The sequence below is a fragment of the Scyliorhinus torazame genome, chromosome 19, assembly GCF_047496885.1.
Source record: "Scyliorhinus torazame isolate Kashiwa2021f chromosome 19, sScyTor2.1, whole genome shotgun sequence".
Lineage (NCBI taxonomy): Eukaryota > Metazoa > Chordata > Chondrichthyes > Carcharhiniformes > Scyliorhinidae > Scyliorhinus > Scyliorhinus torazame.
In genome coordinates, this window is record NC_092725.1 from 142,897,235 (window position 1) to 142,923,106 (window position 25,872).

General features: G+C 48.5%; 1 protein-coding gene across 1 annotated transcript in view; it reads left to right on the forward strand.

Annotated features, from left to right (window-relative positions):
• LOC140396577 (V-type proton ATPase subunit E 1-like) overlaps positions 1-22,945 on the forward strand; it is a 44,492-nt gene extending 21,547 nt beyond the window's left edge. The window contains exons 3-9 of the mRNA XM_072485355.1: positions 4,436-4,545; positions 4,867-4,933; positions 5,947-6,036; positions 7,845-7,913; positions 11,397-11,491; positions 21,729-21,816; positions 22,387-22,945. Of these exons, the coding sequence (XP_072341456.1) occupies positions 4,436-4,545; positions 4,867-4,933; positions 5,947-6,036; positions 7,845-7,913; positions 11,397-11,491; positions 21,729-21,816; positions 22,387-22,449 (582 nt within the window). The 3' untranslated portion in view covers positions 22,450-22,945. The remainder of the gene's footprint in view (positions 1-4,435; positions 4,546-4,866; positions 4,934-5,946; positions 6,037-7,844; positions 7,914-11,396; positions 11,492-21,728; positions 21,817-22,386) is intronic.
• Positions 22,946-25,872: the final 2,927 nt, after the last annotated feature.

The following is a 25,872-nucleotide window of genomic DNA, read 5'->3' on the forward strand; positions in this document are numbered from 1 at the left end:
TTCCCGATGGTGGGTGTGTCCAGAACCAAGGGTCACAATCTGAAGTTATGGGGTAGGTTATTTAGGGCAGAAGTGAGAAGAAATGCCTTCACCCAGAGAGTGACGAGCCTGTGGAATTCGATACCATAGCATGTTGATGCCAAAACATTATCTGTTTCCAAGAAGTGGTTAGATATAACACTTGGGGCGAAGGGGATCAAAGGGTAGCTCTGGTAAGTAGGCTTCTGATATATTGCTGGACATCTGTGTGGGTTTAGCCATGAATGTTAATTTGCTGTAGGGGTGATCAAAATCAGACCTTATGTTGTCTCTTTGTTTTGGCGTCTACAGATGAGCAGTTCCAACAGGGCTACTGACATTCAGTCAGTAAGGAGGGAGCCTCTTTTGACCAAATGCTTTAGAATGGCTAACCTCAGCAGAAGTAGCATTCACATTTGGCACGGAGATCTGTAGACAATTTCTGTTATTGTGGTTCAAACCACATCATGTGACGCATTTGCCAATTAAGCTGTTGGGAGGCAGCTTTAGATTTCTTCCCGTATAGGGCGGCGCACTGGTTAGCACTGCTGTCTCACAGCGCCAGGGACCCGGGTTCGATCCCGGCTCTGGGTCACTGTCCGTGTGGAGTTTGCACATTCTCCCCGTGTAAGCGTGGGTTTCACCCCCACAACCCAAAAGGGTACGTGAATTGGCTACACTAAATTGCCCCTTAATTGGAAAAAAAATAATTGGGGCTCTTTATTTTAAAAAGATTTCTTCCTTGAATTTGCCGACAGCCACATTTTAGTTGGGTTGCTTTTCTACAGATTAAGTTGGAAATAATTCACTTTACAAAAAAAGAAGTGTTTTATTCCAAACGCACATGCACACGCACACACAGCAACATAGCACACAATAAGCAAAATACATAACAGTTGGTTAAATTTTCTACCCTTTTAATCCCCAGCCCTCCTGTGATGAGCATTTCCTCAAACACAGACAGAAACCGCCTCCAACACATGTAAAACCCCTCAAAGAACAAACAAAGAACAAAGAAATGTACAGCACAGGAACAGGCCCTTCGGCCCTCCAAGCCCGTGCCGACCATACTGCCCGACTAAACTACAATCTTCTACACTTCCTGGGTCCGTATCCTTCTATTCCCATCCTATTCATATATTTGTCAAGATGCCCCTTAAATGTCCCTATCGTCCCTGCCTCCACTACCTCCTCCGGTAGTGAGTTCCAGGCACCCACTACCCTCTGCGTAAAAAACTTGCCTCGTACATCTACTCTAAACTTTGCCCCTCTCACCTTAAACCTATGCCCCCTAGTAATTGACCCCTCTACCCTGGGGAAAAGCCTCTGACTATCCACTCTGTCTATGCCCCTCATAATTTTGTATACCTCTATCAGGTCGCCCCTCAACCTCCTTCGTTCCAGTGAGAACAAACCGAGTTTATTCAATCGCTCCTCATAGCTTATGCCCTCCATACCAGGCAACATTCTGGTAAATCTCTTCTGCACCCTCTCTAAAGCCTCCACATCCTTCTGGTAGTGTGGCGACCAGAATTGAACACTATACTCCAAGTGTGGCCTAACTAAGGTTCTATACAGCTGCAACATGACTTGCCAATTCTTATACTCAATGCCCCGGCCAATGAAGGCAAGCATGCCGTATGCCTTCTTGACTACCTTCTCCACCTGTGTAGCCCCTTTCAGTGATCTGTGGACCTGTACTCCTAGATCTCTTTGACTTTCAATACTCCTGAGGGTTCTACCATTCACTGTATATTCCCTACCTGCATTAGCCCTTCCAAAATGCATTACCTCACATTTGTCCAGGTTAAACTCCATCTGCCATCTCTCCGCCCAAGTCTCCAGACAATCTAAATCCTGCTGTATCCTCAGACAGTCCTCATCGCTATCCGCAATTCCACCAACCTTTGTGTCGTCTGCAAACTTACTAATCAGACCAGTTACATTTTCCTCCAAATCATTTATATATACTACAAAGAGCAAAGGTCCCAGCACTGATCCCTGTGGAACACCACTGGTCACAGCCCTCCAATTAGAAAAGCATCCCTCCATTGCTACCCTCTGCCTTCTATGGCCTAGCCAGTTCTGTATCCACCTTGCCAGTTCACCCCTGATCCCGTGTGACTTCACCTTTTGTACTAGTCTACCATGAGGGACCTTGTCAAAGGCCTTACTGAAGTCCATATAGACAACATCTACTGCCCTACCTGCATCAATCATCTTAGTGACCTCCTCGAAAAACTCGATCAAGTTAGTGAGACACGACCTCCCCTTCACAAAACCGTGCTGCCTCTCACTAATACGTCCATTTGCTTCCAAATGGGAGTAGATCCTGTCTCGAAGAATTCTCTCCAGTAATTTCCCTACCACTGAAGTAAGTCCTCCGACCTGAGGGAGGATTTTCTCTTCTCCAGCCTGACAAATCCCCCAACCAAGTCGCGACTCCTAGCGGTGCTGCGACCTCCAGTTCAGTAGTATCCGTCGCTAGGCAACCAGAGGGGCGAGGCCACAACATGCCCCCCCCTTCCCCTCCTGCAGTCCCGGCGCCTCCCAACACCCCAAAGATCGCCACCATAGGGTCCAGCGTCATCCTGACCCCCACAACCCCCGACAAACTCTCAACCACCTCCTCCCAAAAATTTTGCCCACTCCCAAATCATGTGAACATGGCTCGCCAGCCTTCTCGGGAAGAACCTACTCATCCGGGTCTGAGCCATATGAACCTAATGTACCACTTTAAACTTTACAAGGCTCATCCTCGCACAAGAGGAGGTTGAGTTGACCTCCTTCCTCCTGCCAGCCCCCTCGTATATCCCATCCATCCCATGCGGTACAAACCTATGCTTTCCATATGCCCTAATTTGTGCTGCCTCAATTGATTCCGGATCCTAATGGAAGATTCCACCACTGGGCTACTCGCATACTTCCCATCCAAGCCTCCTTTCCCCCCTCACTAGTCCCATCTTCTCGGCATTCACTGCCCAATAATAGTGCAGGAGGTAAGGGAGCGCCAGCCCCCCTCCCGCCGTCTCCTTTGCAACAGGGCCCGCCTATCCCTCGGCATCTTGCCTGCCCAAACAAACTCTGAAGTCGTCCACCCTTCGAAAAAGGCCTTGGGCAAGAAAATTGGGAGAGATTGAAAAATAAACAAGAACCTCGGCAACACATTCATCTTTACCACCTGTATCCTCCCCACCAATGTCAAATGCAGTGGTGTCCCATCTTTTGAAACCCCCCAACCCCCTCTATCAGACCCGTCCAGTTCCCCCAAAATTTGGCTGAGTACAGCATCCCAAACTGAACCTTGTGCTGAAAAAGTGCTGTCTTGGCCTAACCCTGCCCCTGTCTTGATCAGGTCGGCACCAACGTCCTGCTAGATCCGAATCCTTCCCTGTTGCAGCTCCAACTCGCCTTGGCCCACTTCAAGATCTTTTCTTTGTGCCTTTGCGTACGTTTGAGGACAATCACAGCCCACAGTGGCTCCCCCGCTCGTGGCTTTTGCCTCGAGGACCTGTGGGCACTGTCCACCTCCAGGGCCTTGTCGAAGACCCTCTCCTCCGCCAACATCGCAAACATCTTCACGGCGTAGCCCGTGGCAGTCGTTCCCTCCACTCCCTCCGGCAGGCCCAAAATGTGAAAATTTTGCTGCCGAGACCGATTCTCTTGGTCATCCACTCTCGCACGCAGCACCTTACAGATATCGCCCAGAATCGCCATCTCCTCCAACGACACAATCCACTCACTCTGGTCGAACGCCATCTTTTCCACGATTGAATCATCGCTCTTTGGCTTCCAAGCACTTTTCCACCTGAACCAAGGCCCCACGAAGTGGTGCTACTGCCCCCTTAATCGTGTTTGACCGTCTCCCTGCATCTCCTTTTTGTTGCTGCTGAAATGCCTCCTTCAGAAAACTCATTAATTGCTCCATTGGCAGATTAACCATCGACAATGACCCCCTCCCCTTCTGTCATCCTCTCACCTTGTGCTGAATCTCCTCCAACTCCTGGGCCAGGGCGTTCTCGAATTGAACTGTATGATTCCAATCCAAGGAAGTAACAATCGCCTTCCACACTCCTCACACTTTATCCATCAAAATCCCCCATTAATCGGGCAATCTGCAACCGATCAGACCATGGCTGCCAGTGGAAGTCTCTGAAATCATTCACACTGATGGATAGTTGGGTGCCATTGTCAGAGTTGTGAAGGGGTCTGTGCAGTTGCCGATACCAAGGAGAACTTTACTGCATGCAAAGACAAACTGTTTTAATGTAGAATTTGGTGTAGGGTGGTTTATGTAATATGCACAGAGTTCACTCTGAAGCCCGTGCAAGTGAAAGTTTGTAAAGCATTATCAATCCTACTTATTTTGTTCATTTGATACTGGAGCCATGTTTAAAATCAATCCTTTGGTTTGCAGGCAGAAGAGGAGTTTAACATTGAAAAGGGCCGTCTTGTACAGACCCAGAGGCTAAAGATCATGGAGTATTATGAAAAGAAGGAAAAGCAAATTGAACAGCAGAAGAAAATGTAAGAACTAAGTAAAATAAAATTAGTCTGTTAATATTTTGGTCCTTTTCAAATTGCCCTGTTGCAACATTTCTTGCTGTACATCAATGGGATTTACTAATTTAGGTGATACCGTAACTCATGTAATTATTAGGAGAGCATATTAATTAAAATATGTAACCACTTAACGTCGAAGTTCGGTGGGTGGGGAGGGATTATTTTGTTGACAAATTGAATATTCCACTTTATGCAATTTGTTTTGATTCTGACTATTGGGTGTACTGAAATCTTGTGCTTGAATTGACGTGCTGCCTATGTTTTTTGTAACTTTTTTGCTTTTAGTCAAATGTCCAATTTGCTGAACCAGGCTAGGTTGAAGGTCCTCAAAGCCAGAGATGACCTGATTTCGGTAAGATTGCTGATCTATTAAATGTACTAAACTGCAATTTCATGAAGACTCGAAGTTCAGGAAATGCACGTCTTCATAGTATTTTCCCTGCATGTAAGGAGTAAAGATCACAGACACTAAGCGAATGGTTAGTTAATTCATCTCCGCAATGGCCTTTTTTTTTTCAGTTCATCTGTCCGCATCAGTATAACTCTGGTCCTATTAATGCCATGTCAAAGTCAACGGATGGTTATTTTCACAAACCATTGTTGCCTTGCTATCAATATGGCAGTCAATCAGGTTGCCCTTTTATTTACATATCGATACTATATTGCTCTGAGTCGCCAGGTATCAATGATACCGCCACAAGGTTCAACCGGGTATTGATCAAAGAGCCAAACAACCAGTTAGTTAGTTCAAGATCAATGGTACTTTATTTACACTCAAGATTAACTTACACATGCAACATAAACACTACGAGTTAAACTACACCTAACAACTATGACAATCTGTACTTGACTTCAGGCACCCGGCTTGGGTCAGAAGAACAGTGGCCTTTGTTCGAATCTGGATCTACTGGGTCTGGAGAAGTAACTGCTGCTCAGCTGGGCTCATCCGTCTGGTAGTGGGCGTTGAACTTGAACTTGCTTCTGGTCGTGGTGTTACAGTTGGAGATGGATATTGCCGGAGCACGTTGCCGGATCGAACACATGGCAGTTACTTAGTCAGGGTTCTCATTGTCGATCACTATTCAGTATTTCAATTTGGCTCCTGCTTGATCTCTCGCAGGCCAACAATTCAGACAAGGTCCTGGGTTCGATCCCCGCCCCGTGGCTGCAAGTTTTTTCCCTTTTGAGAAAACAAAAATACAACGCCCTCATTTAATTATTTTGAAATTGAAAAGAACTATTGTTGGTGGTGATGTAGATTGGCCATGTCCCCAGAGATGTCTGTGGTGGATGTTGTCAGCTGTTGCTAGTTTTCCAGGTTGACACTTGGAACCTTCTTATTGGGAGCTTTTATTTGGTTTCCAGGATTTGTTGAACGAAGCCAGACAGAGACTGGGCAGGGTGATGAAAGATCCTCCAAGATACCAGACATTGTTGGATGGACTTATACTGCAGGTAAGGAGGAGATAATATTGTAAATGTGCAGAACTGTTTTTAAAAATCTCTACTGCATAAGTACAGTCCCACTCCCATGTCATAGAATCCCTACAGTGGAGATGAGGTCATTTGGCTCCACACCTCTGAAAGAGATCCTATCCCTGTAATCCCACCTAACCTTTGGACACAATTTAGCATTGCCAATCCACCTAACCACATCTTTGAACTGTGGGGGAGGAACCAGGGCACCCAGAGAAAACCCATAGAGGAAACCATTTCTGTAGTTTTCTTTTTATGCCAAAAAATACTTTATTCATAAAACATCTGAAAGAACATTGCAAACATTTCAAAATGGCCGTCACACACCGTGCAATAATATTCTGGTTCTCTACATGCATCATATTGCTCTCTGAGACATTACAATCAAGAAACATCACAGGCATTTCAAAATGGTTGTTACAAACGGTGCAAAGGATTTCAGCTGTCTGCATAGATCAAGTTGTACTCTTGAGGTGCTTCAATACAATTGTGATACATGTAGTATTCATTGTACACATTCAGTGTGAGTCATACAGCTCGAGGGAGTTCAGTACAGTTCCCCTCCCATCCGTTCACTGGCTGAAAGGCCCTAGACAGCGACCATCCCCCATCGCGCCACTGCGGTGGCTGACCCAAGCTTTAGTGTCCCCCACAGCACGTAGTCCTGGACTTTGGAATGTGCCCGTCTGCAACACTCGGCCGGGGACAACTCTTTGTGCTGGAAGACCAATAAGGTTCGGGCAGACCAAAGAGCGCCTTTCACCGAGTTGCTGACCCCTCAGCAACAGCCGATGTTTGTCTCCGCGGCCCTGGGAACAGACCTGAGAGCACAGAGTCCTGTGTCACGGAGCTGCTCAGAATGACTCTCGACAAAAAACACCTCTCCAGACCTTTGCAAAGATGCATTCCTCAAGGAAGTGGACAGTGGTCTCCTCCCTGCCACAATCACTTCAAGGGCAACATGTGGGTGGGTGAGACTCCGGGCGTGTAGGAAGAATCTGACGGGGAGGGCCTTTCTCACCACCAGCCAAACTAGGTCTTAGTGCTTGTTTGAATGATCTAGCGATGAGGCACTCTGCCAAATGGTCTTGACAGTCTGCTCAGGGAACCATCCAACAGGATCCACCATTTCCTTTTCTAACACATGCCCTAGTCCCTCCGAACCGTGTCTCCAGCACCTTCAGATGGTCGAAACTGGCGGTGAAGGGAACAAGGAATCGGTCAGCCCGGTTCCAGAGAACATTGCCTCACTCTTGCCGTGGACCTTTGCACAGAGGCCGATTCAGACTGGTCGCAGATGTGGATCGGTCTATGCACCGACAGCAGATCAGAGCAGAAGACAGCGACGACCGGGACACTTTGACTTCTGTCTCCACTGACTGGGATTGTCACTCCTCTTAGACTGAATCCTTCCTGATGGACACTCCCATTTAGATATCATTAGAAATGATACTGGGTTCTAGGTGGCAATCTGTTTTCTGCTTGCTCCTACTGGGGGTTCTCTTTTTGCTTGGGACAGATTCTTGGTGCCATTCTTTTTCTCAGGCTATTAGAAAGATGGATTTATAACCAAGAATGGAACTAAATTTTAATAAGTGCTGGTAACTTGCCTTCAGAATAGCTTTTACAATGCTGTAACACTTCCTATTTACATTCATTGTAAATGATCTAATCTCTATTTTGAGGGTTAAAATTGTCTTGTAGATATGTTCTGGGTTTTGTTGTATTTTCTGTTGCAATGTAAAATGTGTAGCTCTAAAATTGATAGTAATTTTCCTTACATTTAGGGTTTTTACCAACTGCTGGAATCTATAGTGATTATTCGTTGCCGCAAACAAGACGTTGCAGCAGTTAAGGTAATGAAATGAATCCTTAGTGCCAGGCTGCCGTTCTTTACATTAACACATTTACCTTGCATGTGGTTGGAGTTAGAATGCCTCCACACAAGTTATTTTTATCTCCTTCATCGCCATTGCATGAAGTGGAGGTGGGTTCGTCAGTACTGAGTGCACACACCACATTGAACATGTTATGGCTAGAGTTAAAGTAAGGAAAAGGTATATTACCAGACTATCCATTTTGCCTCAATTGGCTAAAGATGGTGGTGTTGGAGAACACGGTACCTGAACCTGTCATTCTATGAAGATGAGGGTGGAACAATGGCCATATGTTCTAGTAACTCTTGTGGGTTTTTTTTTTTAATAAGTAAAAAATGCGCATGGTATCAAATTTCGACAGGTGGAATAAAATAATGCTTGAATGTGTTAGCTGTATTTCTATTTTGGATGTGGCGCCTTACCCCAACACAAGTAGCAGCATATCAGAGAGCTTCTGTAGGGAGAGAGTTTTGAGTTTAAATGACATAAATTCGATCAAGTTCAGGGATGGCACGGTGGCGCAATGGTTAGCACTGCTTCCTCACGGCAGCGAGGACCCGGGTTCGATCTCGGCTCCGGGTCACTGTCCGTGTGGAGTTTGCACATTCTCCCCATGTTTGTGTGGGTCTCACCCCCACAGCCCAAAGATGTGCAGGTCAGGTGGATTGGCCACACTAAATTGCCCCTTAATTGGGGGGAAAAAAGAATTGGGTAGATCATAGATCACAAACCTTACCGTGCCAAAGGAGGCCATTCGGCCCATTGAGTCTGCACCGGCCCTTGGAAAGAGTACCCTACCTAAGCCTATCCTATATAACACCTCCACCCTATCCCAGTAACCCCACCTAACCTTTTTGGACACGAAGGGCAATTTAGTGTGACCAATCCACCTAACCTGCACATCTTTGGACTCGTGGGAGGAAACCGGAGCACCCGGAAGAAACCCATGCAGATATGGGGCGAACGTGCAGACTCCACACAGACAGTGACCCAAGCCGGGAATCGAACCCTGGAGCTGTGAAGCAACTGTGCTAACCACTGTGCTACCGTTGCCCCCCCCCCCCTTAAATTTTAAATAAATAAATAAATTGCATCCACTTCTGACCTGAGTATTTCCAGAGTGTTCTGAAGTTTTCCCTTTCTCTCTCTTTCCGAAAGATGACATTTGCTGTTGGGAGTGTGCAGCACCACAGGCCTATTTCCCACTACTTTCAGCTTGTAGGTATGCCTGCAGCTGTTAGAATGTTGGACACTGTTTACCTTGGCCAGGGATGTTTCTTACATCTGCTCCCTCTCCACAGCTGTAACTCTGGGAGCCAATCAAAAACAAACAATTATTTTGTTATCTTTGGAAAAATTTTGGGCTGAATTCTCCGCTTTGCTTGTGGAACCAACAATAACAAATGCAATCGAGCGGAGAGTAGCGCGCAATGGAAAAATCGTGATTTGCGGCCGGTGCCATCGCCATGCTCCGGTCACGCACTGTAGGCGATATCTAAGTTTGCTGGAGGGTCCAGGGGAAACAGTCATTTGCATTAGGCGGAAGTCATGCCGGTGGTACAAGTATTTGCGAGCAGGGCCTGAGCACCATGCTTATGGAAGGGGAGCGAGAAGGAAACTCCAAAATTGTCATGCTTGCTGGGGGCTGGCTGCCTGGGCTGGGGGTAGTAGTGGGCAACGACTTGGTGCCAAGCCCATGGACTCGAGGCATCTCCCCCGCATCGGAAGGCCTGACTCTGACCATTTTTGCTGCAGTATGTGATTTAAACGTACCTCTTTAACGCTACTTACAGGCCCCTGGCTGTTTGCCCTGCTGACTACTCACTGTGTCCTGTAAATGCTCAGAGAGCCCATGGTCATCAGGGAACCCAACCTGGCCGCCACTTGGAGAACCTCAGACCCCAGCAGTATCATCACCGGGATTACCATGACCATTCTCAATCCTCTAGTGAATTAGGCCATAGGAATATTTAGGAATTTCTGTCCATTGATGGGTGCAGATTGCTGGCCCCTTAGCATGTCCTGAACGAATGGCGCCCCCCAATGGAAACACAAATCACATGCTATTCAGTTTTGGTGAGAACGGTTAATCTCCTAAATGGAAAATCCCAGCCCTAATTTTGAAATCTTCAGTGGAAATGTGCACCACTCCTCATTTGTTCAGCTTACTATACTTTTTCTTTTGAGATACTAGCTTCTGATTCACTTGGCAATGGGATGGGTGATAACTAAAAGGCCTGGTGTCTAGCTGAATGCTTCTCATCGTCTCTGAAATCCACAAGGGATTTCTCATCTGCAAATTGCCCATTTTTCATGCCTCATTTCTTCCTCCCTCCCCCTCATTTCTCAAAAACAAGTAACTTCTGGACAGACATTGTACACTTCAGTTCAGGTTTTGGGAGATTTTCATGTACATTTAGTCTCGAATGGTGCTACTCATGACAAATAAGGAACTATTTTATCACCAGTAGAACATTATAGAATCTAAAGCCTGTGTTACACATTTATCTTCAATTGGTCACCTTCCAATGAGTCACTCATTCTTCTCGAGCATAGAACATTTGGGTTTTTCAGTTGGAGGGTCAATTAGAATCCCTCCGATATTGTGGCTGGAGTATTTTCTGTCTTTCGAGAATGACCACCTTTAAATTTTTTTAAAAGAAAAGCCTGGGTGTGTATCAAAACAGTGTCAAACATGACAATGGTACCCACCTTCACCTCTGATGTATCAAATCTTTCTCTTGTTTATGTTTCTGGATGGATATATCTAAGCTCCACTACAGGGGCATTGTAAAGGTTTTATTAGTGTGATTGATGAATTTGTCTACTGTAACACTGGCAGTCCCTAAGTAAAAGCCCTTAAAATTAGACCTTGTTGAATAAGGTTTTTAACAGTACTTTGCCATCACCGTCCAGTACATTCAATGGTCCTGAATGGATGCTTTTAATTTTGTTGAATATCAAATTTCCCTATAATAAATTCCCCATAAAACAAATTTTAAATGTTTGGATCAAGGTAGAAGCCAAAATTGGCAATTACAGTCACTTATTTTACTGTCTGAAATTTTAAACTAAAAGTGATTTGAACTTTCTGGCGTATGATGTGTTTCCTTATCTGCGTGCTGATTTCACTGGTGCTAAATACTAAGACATCCACAGTGCCAGATTTTAAATTGCTGTCGGGATAAGGGATAAATCACACTAGATGTTTATAGGTTGCTTTCTTTGAGGTCAGCACTAAGGTCCCTTGCTTTCCTGCTTGTGGCAAAATCCAGACCATTATAAATTCCAAGGTTGTGCAGTTTGTAATGAAATGGATACTCGTTGCTCTGTGTTCATGTCCCCTTGCAGTGAAGGAGCTGTATATAGGGCTACCTGTGTTATTTTAGAACAGCATTTTCTCTGAAATGAACTGTGACTGAATTCTATACATATATCTCCACTTTTTAAAATCCCGAACAGACCACCATCAACAAGAATGTTCCCATTTACAAGAACTGCGTAAATAAGGATCTTGACGTTCACATTGACCAGGAAAACTTTCTATCTGAAGACATGTAAGAATTTACAGAAGCTTTCTCTGTTTTGAAGCGACAGGTTCATTTCTACCCGCTCGTGATAGTATTTTTTTTAGCTGAAAACGGGTTAGCAAAAATGGTTTTTTAGGAGTGTAACCTTGTTCTAAGTCGGTGGTGTCCTCTTATACGCCAAAAGACACATGAATATTCCATATTTTATTAGTTTTCACATACAAGTAGATATTTTAATATGGTTTAACATACAAATTACGAGCAGGTGTAATCTGGTCCCTCGAGTCGGTTAGCCATTTGATATGATCATGTCTGACTCTGTCCTCGCTTCACTTTCCTGTCTACACCGGTAACCTTTTGACTCCTTTATTGATCCAAAATCTCTAATTCAGCCTTAAAAAAATATTAAATGACCCCACCTCCAATGCTCTCGAGGAAGGGAATTCCAGAGACCACCTACCCTCTTAATGAAAACATTTCTCCTCGTCTCCATCTTAAATGGGAGATGCCCTATTTTAAAAAAAAAAAAAGTTTAGAGTACCCAATTCATTTTTTTCCAATTAAGGGGCAATTTAGCCTGGCCTATCCACCTACCCTGCACATCTTTGGGTTGTGGAGGCGAAACCCACACAAACACGGGGAGAATGTGCACACTCCACACGGACGGTGATCCAGAGCCGGGCTCGAACCTGGGACCTTGGCGCCGTGAGGCTGCAGTGCTAACCATTGCGCCACCGTGCTGCTCGACGCCCTATTTTTTTTAAATCATTTTATTGAGGTATTTATGGTTTTACAACAACAAAAAATAAGAAATGTACATGAATTTATAAACATAGTGCAAAAGCCGTCTTCCTCCCCTACAGGTCCCACCTTTATTAACCCCCTACTCTAAGCTAAACTAACCCCCCCCCCACACACACACACACACACACACACACACACACACACACACACACACACCAATGCAGCCTGATACAGCAACCTGGCCCAGTCAATAAAGCCCCGCCCAAATCCGAACTGTCTCTCAGATATTCCCATTCTACTGATCAAAAGCCTTCTCTGTGTCCATTGTGATCACTACCTCCACCTCCCTACCTTATGGGGGCACCATGATCACATTTAACAACCTTCTTACATTGGCCTCCAACTGCCTTCCCTTAACAAACGCGGTCTGGTCCTCCACAATCGCGTCCGACACACAATCCTCAATCCTAGAGGACAAAATTTTGGCCAGCAGTTTGGCGTCCACATTCAATACGGATATCGGCCTGTAGGACCCCCACAGCTCCAGGTCCTTGTCCCGCTTCAGGATCAGTGAAATCGTGGCCTGTGACATCGTCGGGGGCAGCACCCCATGCTCCCTTGCCTCATTGAATGTCCTCAAAACAGCGGCCCCAATATCCTAGAGAACTTTTTATCAAACTCCACTGGGTACCTGTCCGGCCCCGGGGCTTTACCCGACTGCATGGCCTTCAGACCCTCTGCTATCTCTTCCATCCTGATCGGGGCCCCCAGACTTCCTCCACCTTCGGGAAATTCAGCCCCCCTAATAAGTGCCTCATCTCCTCCGGTCGAGTTGGGGGCTCTGACCCGTACAGCCTACTATAAAACTCCTTGAACGCCTTATTCACCCCTGCTGAGTCTCCAACCGGCCTCCTGTCCTTATCCTTTACTTTCCTTATCTCCATAGCTGCCGCCCTCTTTCTAAGCTGCTGTGCAAGTATTCTGCTCGCCTTCTCTCCATGCCCATAAATTGCCCCCCCCCCCCCCCCCCCCCCCTCTCCTTTCTCAGCTGCTCTACCGCCCTCCCTGGGGTTAACAAGCTGAACTCTGCCTGTAGCCTCCGCCGTTCCCTTAAAAGCCCTGCCTCTGGGTTCTCCGCATACCTCCTGTCGACCTGTATTATCTCCTTTGCCAGTCGGTCCGTCTCTGCCCTGTCTACCTTCTCCCTGTGAGCGGGTATCGAGATCAGCTCCCTTCTAACCACCGCCTTCAATGCCTCCCAGCCCACCGCTGCTGAAATGTTACCCGTGTTGTTGACATCCACGTAGTTCTTTTTATAAAAAAAAAAAAAAAAAAAAAATTTTATTGAAAATTTTGGCCAACCATCACAGTACATTGTGTATCCTTTACACAGTAATATAACAATATAAATAACAATGGCCAGTTTTATAAACAAGAAATAAATAATATATAAACAAAAATACAAACAAAACTAAATGGCAACTGCCTTGTCCCAGATAAAACATATTTTTGGAGAATATTTAACAGTCTAATATACAATTATCTATAACAACAACCTATACATATTATACTTATATATTAACATCTCTGGGAATCCCTCTGGTTCCTCCTCTTCCTCTTTCCTCCTTCCCCCCCCCCCCCCCCCCCCCCCCCCCCCACCCCACCCCGGGCTGCTGCTGCTGTCTTCTTCTTTTCCATTCCCTCTATCTTTCTGTGAGGTATTCGGCGAACGGTTGCCACCGCCTGGTGAACCCTTGAGCCGATCCCCTTGGGACGAACTTAATCCGTTCCAGCTTTATAAACCCTGCCGTGTCCTTTATCCAGGTCTCCACGCCCGGGGGTTTGGCTTCCTTCCACATCAACAGTATCCTGCGCCGGGCTACTAGGGACGCAAAGGCCAAAACATCAGCCTCTCTCGCCTCCTGCACTCCCGGCTCTTCTGCAACCCCAAATATAGCCAACCCCCAGCTTGGTTCGACCTGGACCCCCACTACCTTCGAAAGCACCTTTGTCACCCCCACCCAAAACCCCTGTAGTGCCGGACATGACCAGAACATGTGGGTGTGATTCGCTGAGCTTTTTGAGCATCTCGCACACCTATCCACTACTCCAAAAAATTTGCTAAGCCGTGTTCCAGTCATATGCGCCCTGTGTAACACCTTAAATTGTATCAGGCCTAGCCTGGCACACGAGGTCGATGAGTTTACCCTACTTAGGGCATCAGCCCACAGCCCCTCCTCAATCTCCTCCCCCAGCTCCTCTTCCCATTTCCCTTTCAGCTTGTCTACCATAATCTCCCCCTCGTCTCTCATCTCCCTATATATGTCTGACACCTTACCGTCCCCCACCCATGTCTTTGAGATCACTCTGTCCTGGACCTCCTGCGTCGGGAGCTGCGGGAATTCCCTCACCTGTTGCCTCGTAAAAGCCCTCAGTTGCATATACCGGAATGCATTCCCTTGGGGCAACCCATATTTTTCGGTCAGCGCTCCCAGACTTGCAAACGTCCCATCTACAAACAGATCTCTCAATTGTGTTACTCCTGCTCTTTGCCATGTTCCAAATCCCCCATCCATTCTCCCCGGAGCAAACCTATGATTATTTCTTATCGGGGACCACACCGAGGCTCCCGTCTTTCCCCTATGCCGTCTCCATTGCCCCCAAATTTTCAGAGTAGCCACCACCACCGGGCTTGTGGTGTATTTCTTCGGTGAGAACGGCAACGGCGCCGTCACCATGGCTTGTAGGCAAGTCCCCCTACAGGATGCCTTCTCCAATCTCTTCCACGCCGCTCCCTCCTCTTCTCCCATCCACTTACATACCATTGAGATGTTGGCGGCTCAGTAGTACTCACTCAGGTTCGGTAGCGCCAGCCCCCCCCTATCCCTACTACGCTGCAAAAATCCCTTCCTCACTCTCGGGGTCTTCCCGGCCCACGCAAAACTCATGATACTCTTCTCAATCCTTTTGAAAAAAGCCTTCGTGATCACCACCGGGAGGCACTGAAACACAAACCGGAATCTCGGGAGGACCACCATTTTCACCGCTTGTACCCTCCCTGCCAGTGACAGGGATACCATGTCCCATCTCTTGAAGTCCTCCTCCATCTGTTCCACCAACCGCGTTAAGTTTAACCTATGCAATGTACCCCAATTCTTGGCTATCTGGATCCCCAAGTAGCGAAAGTCCCTTGTTACCTTCCTCAGCGGTAAGTCCTCTATTTCTCTGCTCTGCTCCCCTGAATGCACCACAAACAGCTCACTTTTCCCCATGTTCAGCTTATATCCTGAAAATTCTCCAAACTCCCCAAGTATCTGCATTATCTCTGGCATCCCCTCCGCCGGGTCCGCCACATACAACAACAAATCGTCCGCATACAGAGATACCCGGTGTTCTTCTCCTCCCCTGAGTACTCCCCTCCACTTCCTGGAACCCCTCAATGCTCTTGCCAGGGGCTCAATCGCCAGTGCAAACAATAATGGGGACAGAGGACATCCCTGCCTCGTCCCCTTATGGAGCCGAAAATACGCAGACCCCCGTCCATTCGTGACCACGCTCGCCATCGGGGCCCTATACAGCAGCTGTACCCATCTAATATACTCATCTCCAAAGCCAAATCTCCTCAACACCTCCCACAAATAATCCCACTCCACTCGATCAAATGCTTTCTCGGCATCCATCGCCACCACTATCTCCGCTTCCCCCTCTGGTGGGGGCATCATCATTACCCCTAGCAGCCTCCGTATATTCGTATTCAGCTGTCTCCCCTTCACAAACCCAGTTTGGTCCTCATGGACTACCCCCGGGACACAATCCTCTATCCTCATTGCCATTACCTTGGCCAGAATCTTAGCGTCTACATTTAGGAGGGAAATAGGTCTATAGGACCCGCATTGCAGCGGGTCTTTTTCCTTCTTTAGGAGAAGCGATATTGTTGCCTCTGACATAGTCGGGGGCAGCTGTCCCCTTTCCTTCGCCTCATTAACGGTTCTCATCAGTATCGGGGCAAGCAAGTCCACATATTTCCTATAAAATTCAACTGGAAATCCATCCGGTCCCGGAGCCTTCCCCGCCTGCATACTCCTAATTCCTTTCACTACTTCCTCTATCTCGATCTGTGCTCCCAGTCCCACCCTCTCCTGCTCCTCCACCTTAGGAAATTCCAGCCGGTCCAGGAAGCACATCATTCTCTCCTTCCCATCCGGGGGCTGAGCTTCGTATAATCTTTTATAGAATGCCTTGAACACTCCATTCACTCTCTCCGCTCCCCGCTCTATCTCTCCTTCCTCATCCCTCACTCCCCCTATTTCCCTCGCTGCTCCCCTTTTCCTCAATTGATGGGCCAGCAACCTGCTCGCCTTCTCCTCATACTCGTACTGTACACCCTGTGCCTTCCTCCACTGTGCTTCTGCAGTACCCGTTGTCAGCAAGTCAAATTCTACGTGTAACCTTTGCCTTTCCCTGTACAGTCCCTCCTTCGGTGCCTCCGCATATTGCCTGTCCACCCTCAGAAGTTCTTGCAGCAACCGCTCCCGTTCCCTACTCTCCTGCTTTCCTTTATGTGCCCTTATTGATATCAGCTCCCCTCTAACCACTGCCTTCAGCGCCTCCCAGACCACTCCCACCTGGACCTCCCCGTTATCATGGAGTTCCAAGTACTTTTCAATGCACCCCCTCACCCTTAGACACACCCCTTCATCTGCCATTAGTCCCATATCCATTCTCCAGGGTGGACGCCCTTCTGTTTCCTCCCCTATCTCCAAGTCTACCCAATGTGGAGCGTGATCCGAAATGGCTATAGCCGTATACTCCGTCCCACTCACCTTCGGGATCAACGCCCTTCCCAAAACAAAAAAGTCTATTCGCGAATAAACTTTGTGGACATAGGAGAAAAACGAAAACTCCTTACTCCTAGGTCTACTAAATCTCCACGGGTCTACTCCTCCCATCTGCTCCATAAAATCTTTAAGCACCTTGGCTGCAGCCGGCCTCCTTCCAGTCCTGGACCTCGATCTGTCCAGCCCTGGTTCCAGCACCGTATTAAAATCTCCCCCCATTACCAACTTTCCCACCTCTAGGTCCGGGATGCGTCCTAGCATGCGCCTCATAAAATTGGCATCATCCCAGTTCGGGGCATATCCGTTTACCAAGACCACCGCCTCCCCCTGTAATTTGCCACTCACCATCACTTATCTGTCCCTGCTATCCGCCACTATGGTCTTTGCCTCAAACATAACCCGCTTCCCCACTAGTATAGCCACCCCCCTGTTTTTCACATCTAGCCCCGAATGAAACACCTGCCCCACCCATCCTTTGCGTAGTCTAACCTGGTCTATAAGTTTCAAGTGCGTCTCTTGTAACATAACCACGTCTGCCTTAAGTTTCTTAAGGTGTGCGAGTACTCGTGCCCTCTTTATTGGCCCGTTCAGCCCTCTCACATTCCACGTGATCAACCGGGTTGGGGGGCTTTTTACCCCCCCCCCCTTGTCGATTAGCCATCCCCTTTTTCCAGCTCCTCACCCGGTTCCCACGGAGCTGTGTCCCCCCCAGGCGGTGCCCCCCCCCCACCCCACCCCATTCCGGCTCCCCCCTCTCCCCAGCAGCAGCAACCCAGTAACTCCCCCCTCCCACCCCCCCCCCCCCCACCCCCCGCTAGATCCCCCACTAGCGTAGTTACACCCCCCATGTTGCTCCCAGAAGTCGGCAAACTCTGGCCGACCTCGGCTTCCCCCCGTGACCTCGGCTCGCACCGTGCGACGCCCCCTCTTCCTGCTTCCCTATTCCCGCCATGATTATCATAGCGCGGGAACAAAGCCCGCGCTTCCCTTTTGGCCCCGCCCCCCCATGGCCAACGCCCCATCTCCTCCACCTCCCTTCCTCCCTCCACCACCACCTGTGGAAGAGAGAAAAGTTACCGCATTGCAGGATTAATAACATAAAACTCATCTTTTCCCCCCCCTTTTTCCCCCCTCTTCGCCCCCCATACTCGCCCCACCTCTTTGTTTCAAACGTTCTTTTTTAATAACCCGCTTATTCCAGTTTTTCTTCCACAATAAAAGTCCACGCCTCATCCGCCGTCTCAAAGTAGTGGTGCCTCCCTTGATATGTGATCCACAGTCTTGCCGGTTGCAGCATTCCAAATTTTATCATCTTTTTGTGAAGCACCGCCTTGGCCCGATTAAAGCTCGCCCTCCTTCTCGCCACCTCCGCACTCCAGTCTTGATATACGCGGATCACCGCGTTCTCCCACCTACTGCTCCAAGTTTTCTTTGCCCATCTAAGGACCATCTCTCTGTCCTTAAAACGGAGGAATCTCACCACTGGCTCTAGGAATTTCTCCTGCTCTCGGTCCTCGCGCCATCATTCGGTATGCTCCCTCCACCTCCAGCGGACCCACCGGGGCCTCCGCTCCCATTAAGGAGTGCAGCATCGTGCTCACATATGCCCCGACGTCTGCTCCTTCTGCACCTTCAGGAAGACCAAGAATCCTTAAATTATTCCTCCTCGCGTTATTCTCCAGCACCTCCAGTCTTTCCACACATCGTTTATGGTGTGCCTCGTGCATCTCCGTCTTCACCACCAGGCCCTGTATATCGTCCTCGTTCTCGGCAGCCTTTGCCTTCACGACCCGAAGCTCCCGCTCCTGGGTCTTTTGCTCATCCTTTAGCCCTTCGATCGCCTGTAATATCGGGGCCAACAGCTCCTTCTTCATCTCCTTTTTAAGTTCTTCCACGCAACATTTCAAAAACTCTTGTTGTTCAGGGCCCCATGTTAAACTGCCACCTTCCGTCGCCATCTTGGTTCTTGCTTGCCTTCCTTGCCGCTGCTCCAAAGGATCCACTGCAATCTGGCCACTTCCCTCTCCTTTTTCCATCCGTTTCCAGGGGGGATTCCCTTCTGGTTTACTGCACAGTGCTTCTAGCCGTTAAAATTGCCGTTGGGGCTCTTATTAAGAGCCCAAAAGTCCGTTCCACCGGGAACTGCCGAAACGTGCGACTTAGCTGGTCATCGCCGCACCCGGAAGCCACATCCACGTAGTTCTGAATACATTTCCTCAGCCACCCCACACACTTCGTCAGCTAAACGTCCCACATCTACCCTCCAGTGCGGACGCTGGTTACTGTCTTTACTAACCTGCAGGTCAACCCAGTGCGGAGCATGGTCTGAGATTGTGATCGCCGAGTACCCTGTGTCCACCACCCCAGCCAGTAAGGCCCTGCTCAAAATAAAGAAATCAATCCGGGAGTACACTTTATGCACGTGTGAGTAGAAGGCGAACTCCTTCACCCTCCCCTTCGCCGATCAGCCATCACCTTTCTTATGCCAGTCTCCACCCCACGCCTCCACCAGCCTGCCCTCAGGCAGCCTCTGCCCCTGACCCCTCTATCCCTCAGCAAAAGTCCCTCCCTCGTCAGCAGAACATTTTCCCCCTCTTTCCCCCCCCCCCCCCAATAACAGCACCATGTAAATCGACCCCTTCGATAAGCCTAACATCTGCTCACCCCCCCACTGCCCTTCCGTGAGCTAGCCCGCCCAGCTAGCTTGGTGGCCCCAGCCCCTGGCACCAGACATTCTCCCACCTATTGTTGCCCCCCCCCCCCCCCCCCCCCGGCTCATACACACACATTCAAATGAAAAACACCCAACACAATTGCCTGACAAAAAAAACGCAAAACAAAGAAAAGATCAAGCAGAGGTTCCAGCATCTAACAAACACACCTCCCTCGCCCATCAGTGCAAATGTAAACTTTAACTCACTCAGCTCTGCAACTGGCCCCAAGTCAATACAGAAGGCATTACAAATAGCGTCCACAAAACAAAAAGAACAAGAAACATTTTTAAACGTGAATGTTGCCGCAAAGTACCAAGTCCTCAATCCGCCACCAGTCCTTTCCTTTTTGCAAAGTCCAGCGCTTCCTCGGGCGACTCAAAATAAAAATATCGCTCCTCATACGTGCCCCAGAGACGGGCCGGATACAGCAGTCCGAACTTCACCTTTTTCTTAAAAAGGGTCGGCCTTATCTGGTTGAACCCCGCTCTTCTCCTGGCCACCTCCACACTCTGGTCCTGATAGATCCGCAGGATACTGTTGTCCCACTTACAGCTCCGTGTCCGCTTGGCCCACTGTCGAATACACTCCTTGTCCAAATATCTGTGGAATCTCACCACCATTGCCCTCCGGGGGGGGGGGGGGTGGATTTCCAATTCGCTGCTTCCTCGCGAGCGTTCTGTGAGCCCTGTCCACCTCCAAGGGTCAGGAGAATGCCCCATCCACCAGCAGCTTCTCGAACATGCCCACTATGAATGCCCCAGCGTCCGCTCCTTTGGACCCCTCCAGGAGCCCGACGATTCTCAAGTTCTGCCGGCGGGACTTATTCTCTAGGACCTCCACCTTCTCCAGGAGCCTTTTCTGCTGGTCTCTCAGCATCCCCACCTCCAGCTCCACCGCAGTTTGATGTTCCAACTGCTCGGCCTGTGCCTTCTCTACTTTCTGGATCACTTGATCTTGGGCATCCAGTCTAAGTTCCAGCCAGCGATTGATTCTTTAATCGGGTCCAAGCATTCCTGCGTCTGTTTGGCAAAGCCCTCCTGGATAAATTGCATCAGCTGCTCTGTTGACCGCTGGGTCGACAAGCCAGGACTCCGGTCCTCCGTCATGCTTTCCCCTGCTGCAGCTTCATCCCAAGCCTTCTCTGTTTGTCTGTTTCTGCCTTTACGAGCACTTCTAGTCTGCCTCTCCATGTGCTGATGTGGGAATTCAGTACACAATTGCCTCTATCATCAATTTTCCAAATCAAGTCCGGTGAAAAATCAGGGGAAAAGGTCCAAAAGTCCGACCCGAGCGGGAGCCACCAAATGTGTGACTTACTCCTTCATAGTCGCTACCGGAAGTCGGCGCCCTATTTTTTAACTGTGTCCCCTAGTTCTAGTCTACCATGAGGGGAATATTCTCTCCGTATCCACCCTGTCAAGCACCCTCAGAAACGTCGATGTATCAATAAAATCACCTCATTCTTCGAATGGATATGCAGGCCCAACCTTTCGTCGGAGATAAACAAGTCAACCCAGGAATCAGTCGTGTTAATGTTCCATCGACCCAGTGGTTGTTGGATTCCAAATCCTAGATCGGTATGGTGCAAGTTGTATTCCTGCTCTGAACAGGATTTTAGCTTCCGGATGTAATGCTGCTCAGTAAGAGAATACTCCATTACAGCTACTGGAAGTTGAAACTGGTCAGCCTGTCGAGGACGTTTGTGACCTACTGACAGCAGAGTGTAATCTCAATTGGAATACAGTCCGATGCAAAGTCCGTGCCTTTTTACAGGAAGGTTTATGTTTTCTGTAATTATTTATTATGCTTAATTATAGACTAGTAATTTCCTGAGAACAGATGTTGGGCTAACTGATCTGCCACATGCTGTATCTTCTGTTTTTGTCACTAATTAGCTGATATAGGCTGGAGGGACCTTTCAGTTTTAGAAAAGCCAAGAATTTTAATGTTTCTTTTCTCTTTGAACAGTGCTGGAGGTGTTGAGATGTATAATTCTACTGGAAAAATAAAGGTTTCTAATACCTTGGAGAGTCGCTTGGACCTTATTGCACAGCAGGTAAGCAAATTGTTCACGAAGCTGTAATGAAAATGAAGCGATTGTTAGGCTGGTAATGCAATGACAAACGTTTGCTTGAAATAGTTGCTCACCCTGCTCGTCCCTTTTTTGTGTAGGATATGCAATGCAGCATTAGTACTTTGGTGGGCTAACTGACTGAGTAATATGTTGAGCAACACAAACTAGTAAGTTCCCCACTAGTTTGTTCCCAGTCAACAGATCTCTACTAAAGTTGCAGTGAAAACATTTGAGCCCCTGTTCTGAAAAGTAAAATTAACTGGGGTTCCTACTTCTGATTGCTATCCACTTGCACAAGTGCAAGAGTGAGTGAGCGTGTGACTCTGAGGTCCTAATGAGATATTTCGTAGCACATGGGTTGGAGCATGACTGCCTACCATCATAAATGTGACCGTGTGGGCAATGTGCGCCTGGTGAATTCCTGGTTTGTGTGGGTTGATACTGAGCCACCTAAAGGTATTTCAGATGGAGATGAGCACATTAGAATATGCTTGTGCTGATTGTAAAGTACCTCTGTGCAATACTAACATTAATGTGTTATCCGTCTCTCAGATGATGCCGGATATCCGAGTGGCTTTGTTCGGTGCCAATCAAAACCGCAAGTTCCTGGACTAAATGTTGTGCTTCAGACCTCCTGTCTTCAGGCACACCGAATATAATGAAAAGATGTAAAAGTTACAGACCTATATTTAAAGAAATATATCCATTGTACTTGCTTTTCTGTGCTGTTATGTCTAATGTGTGTTTGAAACTGCTTATTTGGTAGTTTCGGTACCTGTTGCTAAGGGAGATTGCAAAAGGCATTGGGCGATCACTGGGGTTTATTGAGTAACCCCAGCTAATTGGAGTCACAACCTCGGTTGCATTTCTTTGTATATATTAACCTGTTCTCTTAAATGTGAACAACTCTTCATCTCCGCCTCAATCATTGCAGCAGACGGGCAATTTCCCAAAATATAGAACAGCAGTGAAATCTGTAGGAAATATGTTGCATCCAATGTTGTTGATTTGTCGATCTTGTACTATTTAATTGAATTGAAGTAGTCTGTGTTTCAGGTACTGTATATGTATATATGGTTCTGAAATAAACATCTCTTTGCTGGATCCTGAATCTGTTGCTTGTTGCATTTTTACTTTGGACAATTAATTATTTCAAGATTGCAGTTTTCCTTTTATCTTCAATTATGTGACCATTTTATATTTAATGTAGTCTCCATTTATCATTTTTCATCTATGATTTATGGTAATCTCAGGCCCCAAAAGAATAGCCACATCAAATGTAAGATGCTTTTCGAGTTGACCCCACAATATGCTTTCTCCTTTCCCTTTTTCACGCTTCAGGTAATACCGCTTCAGGTAATACCGCTTCAGGTAATACCGCTTCAGGTAATACCGCTTCAGGTAATACCGCTTCAGGTAATACTGCTTCCCTGAATATTTCATTTGCACTTGACTTCCTTTTCCCCCGAAATATTTTTATTTAAATTTTAACATATTTTCAACAAACCCGCCCCTTACAGAAAAAAGAAAAACAAAGAACACATAAATAAACATCTTACAACTACATCACGAATTCCCCCAATATACAAACCCCCCATTAAGCAACAATAAACACAGTAGAAACCACAAAGTACATCCCCCCCCCCCCCCCCTCCCCACCCCGGGTTGCTGCTGCTGCTGACCACCTCCTAACGCCCCGCTAGAAAGTCTAGGAACGGTTGCCACTGCCTGAAGAACCCTTGCACAGACCCACTCAAGACAAATTTTACCCCCTCCAATTTAATGAACCCTGCCATGTCGCTGATTCAGGCTTCCACGCTCGGGGGCCTCGCATCCTTCCACTGTGGCAGAATCCTCCGCCGGGCTACCAGGGACACAAAGGCCAGAATACCGGCCTCTTTCGCCTCCTGCACTCCCGGCTTGTCCGATACCCCAAATAGTGCTAACCACCAGCTCGGCTTAACCTGGGTGTTCACCACCGTAGACATCGTCCTCGCAAAACCCATCCAGTGCCGGGCACGCCCAGAACATATGGGTATGATTTGCTGGGCACCCCGAGCACCTCCCACACCTGTCTTCCACTCCAAAGAACCTGCTCAGCCTCACCCCTGTCATATGCGCTCTGTGAAGAACCTTAAATTGTATCAGGCTAAGCCTGGCGCAAGAGGAGGAAGAATTAACCCTACCCAGGGCGTCCGCCCACGTACCCTCGTCTATCTCCTCCCCAAGCTCCTCCTCCTCCTTTACCCTTCAGCTCCTCCACCGAGGTCTCCTCCTCCTCCTGCATCTCCTGGTAGATCGCCGAGACCCTGCCATCTCCAACCCACACCCCCGAGGGCACCCTATCCTGGATCCTGAGTGCTGGAAGCAGCGGGAACTCCCTCACCTGCCGTCTTCCAAACGCCCTTACCTGCATGTACCTGAAGGCATTTCCGGGGGGAAGCCTGAATTTTTCCACCAGCGTCCCAAGGCTCGCAAACGTCCCATCTAAAAACAGGTCCCCCATCCTTCTAATTCCTGCCCTGTGCCAGCTCAGGAACCCTCCATCCATTCTCCCTGGGACGAACCGATGGTTCTCCCGGATCGGGGACCAAACCAAAGCCTCTACCTCGCCCCTGTGGCGCTCCCACTGCCCCCAAATTTTCAAAGTCGCCGCCACCACCAGGCACGTGTACCTAGTTGGTGGGAGTGGCAGCAGTGCTGTCACCAGCGCTCCCAGATTTGTGCCCACACAGGACGCCATCTCCAGCCTCTTCCACGCCGCCCCCTCCCCCTCTATTACCCACTTGCGTATCATCGCCACATTGGCAGCCCAGCCCCCCCGGGACCAGCCCCCTCCAGTTCCTGGACTCCCTTCGAGCCACAGCCAAAGGCTCAATTACCAATGCAAATAGCAAGGCGGATAGGGGGCACCCCTGCCTCGTCCCCCGGTACAGCCAAAAGTATTCCGACCTCCTCCGATTCGTGGCCACACTCGCCACCGGGGCTTCGTAAATTAGCCGAACCCAACAAATTAACCCCTCCCCGAACCCAAACCACCTCAACACTTCCCAGAGGTAACCCCACTCCACCCTATCGAAACCTCCGCGTCCATTGCCGCCACTATTTCCACCTCCCCCTCCAATGTAGGCATCATGATTACGTTAAGGAGCCTCCGCACATTGGTATTCAGCTGCCTTTCCTTAACAAAACCCGCCTGGTCCTCGTGAATCACCCCCAGGACACAGTCCTCAATTCTGGTAAATAACACCTTCGCTAACAGCTTCATGTCCATGTTGAGGAAAGAGATTGGCCTATACAACCCACACTGTAATGGGTCCTTGTCCCGCTTCAAGATCAGCGCCCTGGACACCGTCGGGGGTAGGGCCCCCCTCTCCCTCGCCTCATTGAAAGTCCTCACTAATAGAGGGCACACCAGGTCCATGTACTTCTGGTAAAATTCCATTGGGAACCCATCTGGCCCCGGTGCCTTCCCCGCCTGCGTACTCCCCAGCCCCTTAGTCAGCTCCTCCAGCCCTCCTGGTGCCCCAAGCCCAGCCACCTGCTCCTCCACCCTCGGGAACCTCAGTCGATCCAAAAATCGACATCCCCCCCCCCCCCCCCCCCCCCTCCTCCGTCGGGGGCTCAGACCTATACAGCCCCTCATAAAAGTCTCTAAATACCCCATTTATTCCCAGTGAACTCCGCACCGTGTTTCCCCCTTTATCCCTAACTGCCCCAATCTCCCTCGCTGCCTCCCACTTCCGAAGCTGGTGTGCCAACATCCGACTAGCCTTCTCCCCGTACTCATACACCGCCCCTTGCGCTTTCCTCCACTGCACCTCTGCCTTCTTGGTGGTCAACAGGTCGAACTCGGCCTGGAGGCTTCGTCGCTCCTTGAGTAGTCCCTACTCGGGGACCTCTGCACACCTCCTATCCACCCTTAAAATCTCCCCCACCAATCTCTCCCTCTCTCTCCTCTCCTTCTCCTTGTGGGCCCTAGTGGGGATTAGCTCTCCCCTAATCACTGCCTCCCAGACCACCCCACCTGCACCTCCC